The 11,072-nt window shown below is 41.5% G+C and overlaps 1 protein-coding gene across 2 annotated transcripts in view; it reads right to left on the bottom strand.

The window, feature by feature from the left end:
- KIF5A (kinesin family member 5A) overlaps positions 1-11,072 on the bottom strand; it is a 980,629-nt gene that overhangs the window by 514,831 nt on the left and 454,726 nt on the right. For both annotated transcript variants that reach the window (XM_044083607.1, XM_044083608.1), the window contains exon 4: positions 153-257. In XM_044083607.1, coding sequence (XP_043939542.1) covers positions 153-257 — 105 coding nt within the window. The remainder of the gene's footprint in view (positions 1-152; positions 258-11,072) is intronic.

The following is an 11,072-nucleotide window of genomic DNA, read 5'->3' on the forward strand; positions in this document are numbered from 1 at the left end:
AATCCATAATGATTTACCTGAAACCTACAAATGTTATATGGAACAGAACAAAAATATGAGGAAAAAATCTGGACAGCTGAGAGATGTGTTGCTTTCTCCAACCTCCCTTTATAACTCTCAGTGGCCCTTCCTCTGTTTCACTCCCCTTGTACCTTGATATGAAATTCCAAATTCTCATCCATGGCAAAGATGTGACTGAAGATGTCCTGAGTAATTCTTGGAATGATACCCATTTGCGGAGGGTCATGCAGCTTCCCCTATAAATGAAGAATAAATACTTGATTACACCAATAAAGTGAAACTCAGAACACATTTATGGCAAACATTTGCACTCTGAGGAAGTAATCTATATAATAATATTCATAGCTATGAATCTCGTCTACCCAAATTGCAATGTGTTGTTTTTACTTTGTTTTAAAATGACACAAACTTCACCATTTCTTTTTAAAAGACAGCATTAAAAAATTAGCTGAATAATCCATTTATTCATTCACCATAACTTAGTTTATCTAATTTAGAGTCGCTGTGGAGCTACAGCCTATCTGCCACTCAGTAGGCTCAAGGTAGAGAAACTAATTCTGGATAGAAAACCAGTCCATCCATATTGCACGTATATAAACACAAAGCATACATACCTATGGACAACTACAGGTTTACTAGTTCACCAATGGCATGCCTTTGGGATTTAGAACACTGGAGATGTCCATGAAAAATGGACACAGAGAGGACATGCAGTCGCTGAATAGAAGGCACCCCCGCCAGGAATTGAGCTGAAGCTCGAAGTGCTATGGGCCAACAACATTAAGTACTCCATTATTTTACCACTGCCTGCACAATTTAAATGTCCATAAAATAATTTCTTAGCAACATATGCCACCTACTTGCAGCTTGATACCATATTGACAAAGAATATTACAGACTGATAAATGAAAGAATTAAACAGACTATTGGACAAACAACAATAATTATAACATCAAAGAATCTTAAATCTATGACCTTATCAATTAATTTATCAGTATTGGCTAGGATTCAGAGAAATGCTGTGTGCTGTAGATGGCTAGTGCATGGGGTAGGCAGGACAAACAGCAGTATAAAAATCTGACACAGTCATTAGGCAACAGCCAGTATGTTGCAGTACACTGAGCAAAGGCTTGTTGTGTCAGTGTTATGAAAATGAAGCCAGATGGCTGCTTAGGTCAAGGCAAGTCATTCAAACACATTAGAAAAGCTCCCAGAGTTACTACTTGGAATAACAGAGCTATTAACACTGACAACAGACTTCAGTATAGGCAAATAACACCTGTGCAGATGGTTACAACAGACAAGAAAGGTACTGTAAGGTAGATAACACGTGCAGAATATCGAAGAGGTGCCTATTCTAACAGTGGCAGTTTCTACCTATACGTCTATCCACACATACAGGCATACACATGCCCCAAAATACAAGGAAAGACATATGCACACACAATATGTCAGAAACTGTAGTTTCAGGCACTGTTATCAGTATATGTCCAGCTGCAAACATCTAAGTTGCTAAGCTGTATGTACTGTCGACTGTGCTCTATCACTGTCTGTCTACCTACCTACCATTCCTGTCCCAATCCCAATGCAGGACATACTAGGTTGCTGATGTAATGTAGTATTTATTTATTTAAAGTTTGTTAAGCAGGTTAGAGGACTGGTACATGACCACTGTCAGGCTTATCCTTGGCCAAAAGGCTATACAAAATTAACAGGAGAAAATACAGACATATAATGTAAACAGACAAAAGTAAGAGATAAACAATTTCACAAATGTTAAGACTAGTTACATATTCACCTCGGGTAATAACAATAACAACACTTTTCAAATTGATAAGAATTAATTTGCATACTTATAAGGAATACATTTAAATCCCTCCAAGTAAGTAAACACCTGCATGTATAGAATCTACATGGAGGTAAAAAGGATGCAAATGTGGTTGGTACTCATGAAAAGAGAACTAAGTATGCAGACGAGGCTCTGTCTCTGAACAGTGTACCATGATACAATGATACAATGTATACAAGATGCTATTCCATTACAAACAGCAATCTAGAAGTATGCATGCCTCTTTCATACCTAACCCTACTATACCATAACCTTAGACCCATTACAGCCATACCAATAGCTACATCAAGGCATACTGCAAAAAATTATACAACATAACCACCACAGTCAAAAAGCATACAAAAGAATTTGAGGTTATTAACAAGGCAGGAGCATTTGGGGGGCCACGGTGGAGTAGCAGTTAGCGTTGCCACCTCACAGTAAGTGGTTCTCCGGTTCAATTCTTGGCTGGTGTGCCTTCTGTGCGGAGTCTGCATGTCCTCCCTGTGGTCGCGTGGGTTTCCTCCGGGTGCTTCAATTTCCTCCCACATCCCAAAGACATGTTGCAGGTGGATTGGACACTCTAAATTGGCCCTAGGTGTGAGTGTGTGCATGTGTGTGCCTTCTGTGGAAGGTTGGGTGCCGGGCTGGCAACTCGACACTGTAAAACTCCACTGCCAATCATGAGCGGACATGTGATCCGCTGTGGCGACCCCTAATCGGGAAAAAGCTGATAGAAGAAGAAGAACAAGGCAAGAGCATTGGGTTGTACTGCTTAATAAAAAAGGTTGGAGACTTTGGCTACAGTATGCAGAAAGAAATCCCTTGACATGTAGGCATATGTATCTGCACTGTCTTCTCAAATAAGCAGTTTGCCCCCTCCATTTATGGTACATATTTGATGGCTATTGCTGAATGTTATTGAAAAGACTATTCCCAAAACTATTAAGAAGGATTACTTCACTCCATGTATGCCTACACAAATATCATACACACGTTCCTCTACTGCAATGAACAGGTTTCTGTACCATACAGCAGTACTGGTTGCACCACTGTTATTCACACTTTATTTTTCAGTTTCTTTGCCATTCTTCTGTCAAGCACTACTCTTGACACTCTGTGTCAGTTGGCTGCAGCCTCTCTGATTCTAGCTTTGACCGCCTCATTCAAACTTCCCTTCTCCTCCACCACCCCTCCCAGATATTTGAAGCTGCTAACCTGTTCCACTATTTTCCCATCTATCTCAGTTCTCATCTTCTGATTTTCCCCATTTGCTGCCATTACAAATGTCTCATCTGTACTCCATTTCATCCTGTGTGCCTTAAGTTTTGCATTTCATTTCCTTTTTCTTTGCTGAAGTTCTTTTTCAGAGTCTGCCTATAATGCTGCGTCATCTGCATACAGCAACGTTGTTGATCTGCCCCCTCCTACCTGTCTGCTGATGTAGTCCATCACCAGTATGAACAGCAGTGGGCTCAGAGCTGAAACGTGATGCACACCCACTTCACTGGGAACACCTCTGTGAGACCGAGCACTATTCATACTTCAGTCATCGGGTCCTTGTACATAGCCAGCACTAATTCTACCAATGTTTCTCCAAGTCTATGTATGTTCAATTGGATCTTTCCTCATCTCTAGCTTCTTCTCAAGTACCTGTCTCACTGCAAACATCGGCTTAAATGTGCTGCATCCTGGTTTGCATCTGAACTGCTCATCACCCTTCTTACTTTCTCCTCTCCTGTGTATTTTGTTTATCTGTCACCCTCTCCACAACCTTCATGCAGTGTGACAGGAGTTTGATCCCTCTGTAATGCCCACAGTTGTGAGCGCCCCCTTTGTTCTTGTACACTGGTACTAGTGTGCTTATTCTCCAGTTATCTGGAATACACCTTTATAATTAAATTAAATACACATATATCATGTGTGTGTGTGTGTGTGTGTGTGTGTGTGTGTGTGTGTGTGTGTGTGTGTGTGTGTGTGTGTGCGTATAAACTTGTTGAATGGATTCAGAGGTGAGCCAGTCATACCAGGAACTAGTTGGGGAGGCATTTATACATTCCAAAGAATACTCATGACTGAAAAAGAAGTTGGCCTGAATTTTGTGAAACAATTTAGACATTAATAGAGCCTCATCGCTTCAGGATTGCATTCCATTGGCCCATGAGAATGAAAACTAGGTTGCCGGGAGAACCACAGCTCTTCTGCTCACCATGGAGTCAAATGACTATATGGCCTCATCTCAGCTGAACAAACCAGGTGTAAAAATAACTGAAAGTCCTTATGGCCGTATCACGGTGGGTGAAAACCATGTTAGGATTAAAAGTCAGAAATGTCAGACTGCTGTGATTTGTGAGCTTAATCTACTTAAGGGTAATAGGCTTGCCAGAAATATTTTACAAGCGTTACCCACTGCAACCCCATGAGCTGCGGTGGTGGTGCTGCAGTAGTGTTGTCGCCTCACAGTAAGATGTCCCGTTCGATTCTCAGCTAAAGTGTCTTCTGTGTGGAGACATGCATGAATGGGCGTACCTTCGTTGAAGGTTGTACGTTAGGGCTGGCAACTCAGTATGTAAAAATCTACTGCCAATCATTAGCGGACCGGAGTTCCGCTGTGGTGACCCCTAACTGGGAAAAGCTGAATGATACAACAACAACCCACTGCAACCCCATAATGCATTTCACTTGAACATATAACCATTATATTTACAGTACGGTTTACTATTAAAATTACGAAATTTAAAAACATTTTGTAATTAAATGTCGAGATGTATTGTCGAATCTGCAGATTTTTGACTGTTTAGAAAGTCGAAAAAATGTAGTAATTGCCAAAAAAGTCAAATTCGACATTTTGCCGCAATTAACGACAATGCCACCCTTGCCATAAATCCCTAACTCCTACAACTAATATCCTGTTTTTGCAGGGGGGCAAGCCCCCCTGCAGCCCACACAACCCCCCTAACTGTGCTTTCTCCTACTAACCTGCTGAACTTGGGCATCCTGAGGCAATGTAGCAACTGCCTCATGTACACCAACAACCCTCTCCTCTTACCTTCCAACAGTCAGACTTGTGAGAGATGCACTTATATATCCAAATTGGAAGCCACGCACTCTCCAGCCAAGACCGGAATAGCTAGTCAAGAGCAGGTCAACACCTGCACCACACCACATGGAACACATAGCCCTCCGGAACACACACACCAGCACTGCCTTCACATAAAAACACACACCACACACCCACCATCACGGAGGCTCTCAATAAAAATCTACCCAAGCAGCATTGACCTCCAAGGAAGAAATGCACTTAACCACCACAACACAACACTAATCATGAGACACATAATTCTCCTAAACAGTGTGCCACTCAACCAAAGCCCTTAAGGCAAAACAGCATGCCCAACACACTAGTCATAGGTGACTCAACAGTGAGGCACACTGATGTCCCACTCACCAGGTTGAATAAGGAGAAAGTAACAGTCAGCTGCCTGTCAGGTGCCAGGATCTGACACATAACACATGCACTCAGGTCGCTTAACAAAAGGTACAAATATGACTCTGTCATTGTACATGTGGGTGTGAATGACCTGAGACGTACCTCCCTGGACTACATGAAAAGAGACATGGAGGAGCTCTCGGATTATGTACCCCAGGTGGGTATGACTCTAGCCCTGAGCAGCATCCTACCATCATGCAGAATTATATCACAGTACAAGCAGAAAATGACTGATTTCAACAACTGGCTAAGTTTCTGGTGTCATTCTAAAAGGATTCAGTATCTGTCTGCCTGGGATGACATGACTGACAGACCTCGATGCTTTGACAGAGATGGCCTGCATCTGTCACCCCTGGGCTTCCGGATACTGGCCAAGGCTCTTGCCACCCCTAAAGTGCCTTTTTTAGGCGGTGTTCCAAAGACCAAATTACCACCATAACAGCTACAAACAAATGCAATCTGAGGGTCATGTTGCTCAACACTAGAAGTCTAAATCTTAAAATGCACTCGCTCAAGGCACTCCTTAAAATGGAGAACATCGACATTTGTGCTGTAACAGAGACCTGGTTCAAGGCAGCAGAAAGCACCCCTGCACTACCAGGCTATAACTCATTCCACACCTTTTGGCCCCAGAACTTAGACCAAAGCACCAAAGGCAGTGGTGTTTCCATATTCATAAAGGATGCGCACCCCTCCAGACAGGTAGCCCAACATAACGCATCAGAGATACTTCAGGTGCACCTAACATTGGGTAAGACAGCGATTCAGGTCGTGGCCTGCTATAGGTCCCCAACCATGTCCCAAGACTCGCACTCCACATTCCTAAGCACCCTGGAGGATATTAGGGTCCAACCTAACACTCTCTTACTAGGGGACTTCAATTACACCTCCATTAACTTGGTAAACTACTCGTACCAATACACTTGCCCAACGTTTCCTGGAGTTCATTAATTCCAATGCCTGGACCAGCTCGTTCTTAACCCCACTAGAGGTAGCAACATCCTTGACCTGGTCATTACTAACATGGGCGACCATTGCTCTACACCAATAGTCAGCTCCTCCCTGGTTAAATCTGAACACAAACTAATCACCTTGGAAATCCACATTCCTCCCACCCCTCCAGTAAAGGTAACCACCATGAAAAACTTATCCAAAGCTAACTTTGGGATCCTAAAAACAGAGGTGGCTAACTTCATGGCACCCATGCAAATGGAGAATAGTTGCGTGACTGCAGAATCATACATCAATGTACTGTACAAACACGTACACAAATGCATGGATCTTGCCATACCCAATAGAACTAAGAAACTCTCCTCCAAAAAAAGGAAGCCAATCTGGTGGTCCCCTGCCATAAACAAACTCTACAACAGAAGGAGGAAACTGATGCGGAATAAGGTGAAGTCCCAACACTGGAAAAAACTCCCTTATCTGCCCAACAAAAAGTTGAGATCCCTCATCAAATCCTCTAAAGCTAGGTATGAAAACAGAATTGCAGCAGATAGTAAAATCAACCACAAGGACTTCTATAGTTATGTAAATAATCTCCATGGCAAAACCCAGATTTGCTCTGAGCTACTGCACAATGGTATCTCCTATACCGTGCCAAAAGATATTGCCAGTATACTGGCCGACAGATTCAGTGCCAACTTTACCCCACTCTCTCCCCCAAAGGACCAATCACAATACCAGTAGATTACCAGGCTCCCAGTATTACTGCTGCACAGGTTAAAACAGCACTGTCCATGGCCAACAATACAGCGTCTATGGAACCTGACAATATCCCTGGTTGTGTTCTACATGAACTACAAAGTGAACTGGCACCTCACCTGTGTGCCCTGTTTAATCACAGCCTCACCTCAGGCTTTGTCCCTGCTGAATGGCGCACTGCTGCAGTCATCCCTCTCCACAAAGAAGGAGCGACTACAGACCCTGGGAACTATCACCCCATTAGCCTGATGAGTCTGATATGTAAAGCTATGGACCTAATAAACAAGGATACAGGGAATCTCCAAACTCTGGATCTCACACAGTTTGGTTTTGTGAAGAGTAGATCACGCTTGCTCAACTTGGTTGACTTCTTTGAGTCAGTCACCAGAGCTGTGGATGAAGGCTAGGTAGTTCATATAGCCTACCTTGATCTGGCCAAGGCTTTTGATACCATTCCCCACTCAGGAATCATAGAAAAACTCACTAAGCTTGGCATCAACCCCTATATCACTAGGTGGGTTCCAAACTGCCTCACAGATGGAACCCACAGTGTGAAAGTAGATAACTCCAAGTCAGACTGCCGATTTGCCACACGTGGAGTCACACAGGGTTTGGTCCTGGGTCCTCTTTTGTTTGGTATCTACTTCTTTGAAGTCCAGGCCAACATAAAGGGACTCTGGCTGACAAAGTTTGCAGACGATTGCAAGTTGGGAGCTATTATTAACTCCCCAAGTGATGTTGACATCCTACAGAATGGTCCAAAAAGAAGGAACTCAGTGATAAACTGCACAGTTATAAAAACAGCAAAATCAGAAAACCAAAATAAACTGTGCAGAAACACGGAGACACCAGCATGTAAAAAAAAAGCAGTATTTATTGTTGTAAGCGCTTTCACACCCTTCGGTGCTTCATCAGACAATATTGTGAATAAAAAAGCACATTAAATAGATCCATACAAATTTAAATGGACCAATGAAAATTCTCATATCCTTAAGACTTCATACAAAATTTAAAGTGACACATCTGTAATAAAATGTGAACAATAAAAATAACTACACAAACATTAGATAAACATTAAATCAATAAAAACATTTAAAATGCACTTCTTTGGCAACGTATGCACCTTTAGTGCTGGTTTAATAGAAACAGTGTCATTAAGACCGGAGCCTAAATGTGCTCCAAGTCTAAAAATCCATTTCATTTCTGCTGTATCATTGAGAGCATAAATATCTCCCAGCCTGATGTTACCATATATAACTTGTAAAACTTGAAATGAAAAGGAATGTGTTACACCTTCTATTGCAGTATGCACTATATAATAGTTATTTCCTAGTACAATAAACATGATCCCTTATACGCTCACGAAGCCTTCTATTCGTTTTTCCCACATAAAATTTTGGACACATGGTACACTGAGCCAAATATATAACATTTTTAGTATTACAGTCAGCCTGCACTTTAAACTGCCAAGTCTGTTTAGTGTCAGGATGTAAAAATTGTCCATTCTCATTAATGAACTGACAAAAATTACAACTTGCATTTCATCGTCCTTCTTGACAAGGATTGTTGAGCTTGCTTATTATTAGGGTAGTATAAAAGTTGTTTAAGTGCATTCTTATTTTTGTACACCACTCTCAGACACACACCTACTATTTCTACAATAGCCTGATCCGTATGCAAAATGTGCCAGTTCTTATATAGAACATTTCTAATATGCTTGATATCAGAACTGTATGATAAAACCAATGGCACCCCTTGTGGATGCTTACGATTCAGCCTATGTGATGTGTCTACTGGGGAAAAATAAGGTTTAGCTCTGCCAGCCCTTTTCTTCATGGTTGCACTTATAGCTTTAGATACAACCGTCTCTTCATAACCTCTCCCTATAAACTCTGACTTAAGAGTTTCTAAATTCTTGTGTAGTGTGTCATTATTACATGTCAATCTTGCTACCCTTAAGGTCTGTCCATGTACTACACTAGAAAAAACATGTTGAGGATGCATGCTTGTCCTATGCAAAAAAGAGGGGCAATAACATTCTTTTCGATACAACTCTGTGGTAAAAGCACCTCCACTATTTACAGAGATCTTAACATCTAAAAACTCAATATTCGTGTTTGACATCTTCTATGTAAAGCGTAGAAAGGTACTGCTATTGTTGAGATGTTGTATAAAACTCAATAGGGAAATCTCATTACTTTCCCAGACAAAAAAGACATCATCTACAAAACGTCTGTAAAAAATGAGATCAATCCCTATGTGTTCTCTAATGTTATTTGTATTCCCAGTCTGCCATAACTAAATTTGCGTAACTATTGGCACAGCTGGTTCCCATAGCAACATCCTTCTGCTGCCAATAGTAAGCTCCCTCAAACACAAACACATTATTGTCTAGAATGACCTCTAGTAAATAACATAATAAATCAATGTGTTCTTCACCAAAGAAACCATCCCTAGTCAGATAGTTTTTAATCATGCTAATGCCCTCAGCATTGGGAATACAAGCGAAAAGGGCCTCAACATCTAAAGTCACCACAATTGTAGATGAATAAGACAACTGACTAAAGTCCATACCCAAATCACGCAAAAACTGTTCAGTATCTCTCAGAACTATAGAATACCTATCTACTACTATTCTCAATTGTTTATCTACATAAATAGATACAGGCTCAGTGAGCCATCCTGAACCAGATACTATAGGTCTAAAACTAGGAGAAATAGGATTTTTATGAATTTTGGGTAAACCTTACAACTTGGGTACAAGTGGAAATTCCACATTAAAGTAAGCATATAGCTCACGTGTAATAAGTCTCATGCATAGACATTCATACAAACCCCCAAAAAAATTCTGTTGTATTTGTTCTATAACAGATAACTCAATGAGTGTATAAGTAGAAGAATCGTCCAGCATCCTAAGCATTTGCTGTATGTAATAGTCAATATTCAACACTACAACAGGTCCCCCCTTGTCAGCAGGTCTGACAATAATTTTCCCATTGTTTTGTAAAGTTTTCAATGCTTGACGTTCACCACAACTTAAATTGTCATTCATAGCATGTCTCCGTGTATTAAAATAGCTATATAAGACATTTTCACAAGCTTTTACAAAGACATCTAAAGCTGATGAAAGATTAGGCATAAAACTACAGAATGACCTCACTGTGACCAACGACTGGTGTCAGAACCATGGCCTTAAGCTCAATGCCAAAAAATGTGTCGTCATCCCCTCTGGGAAAAACCCGGTTCCCATGAGTTACCACATTGATGTTAGTCCACTGAACACAGAATGTGTTATTAAGACATCTGGGAACACAGGTTGACAGCAACCTCTTTTTTGATCACCACATTGCCACTGTGGTCAGAAAGTCCTTCTATGTGGCACATCTCACTACTAAGGGTTTTGCATCCAGGAAGAAAGAGGTCATTGTCTCCCTCTACTCTTCCCTCATTAGGCCAATCGAGTACAATGTCCCATTTGGCATGTACCTTACTAGACACCTGCAACAACTGTGGAGGCCGCAAAAGTACCTCACAAAGAGGATCCTAGGCCTTAAACACTTGTCCTATATGGACAGACTCAAAAATTCTCCACAGTTCTCTGTCTCATATTGCCTACTTAGAGGCGATCTCTCCTTGACTTTCAAAGCCATGTCTGACCCAGCTCTGTTAGAAATGCTACATCTAAAGAAATCCCAATCTCTCCGCACCACACGCTCCAGAGACCTCAACCTCATTACCACAATTAACAGAACATGCTGGAGGGACAGGTTCATAACCCAGAGACTGTTCATGCTATGGAACAGACTTCCCATACATGTCAAGCATAGCACCTTGCTGACCCTCTTCAACAGAAATCTTGATGAGTGGATGGGAAACAGAAAATTCACGCCGGGGATAACACCAGTGACTCTACTCGACACAGGCACTGGTAACTAAGGTCAGGTTGCACTATACCAGGGTAATCCTATGGCTAGGCTTGTAAAGGCCCCAGGGCCATTAGCCTAGTACACACCTATAAAGCTATGA

Source organism: Protopterus annectens, chromosome 9.part0 (genome assembly GCF_019279795.1).
Source record: "Protopterus annectens isolate FY-2018-M chromosome 9.part0, PAN1.0, whole genome shotgun sequence".
Classification (NCBI taxonomy): domain Eukaryota; kingdom Metazoa; phylum Chordata; order Ceratodontiformes; family Protopteridae; genus Protopterus; species Protopterus annectens.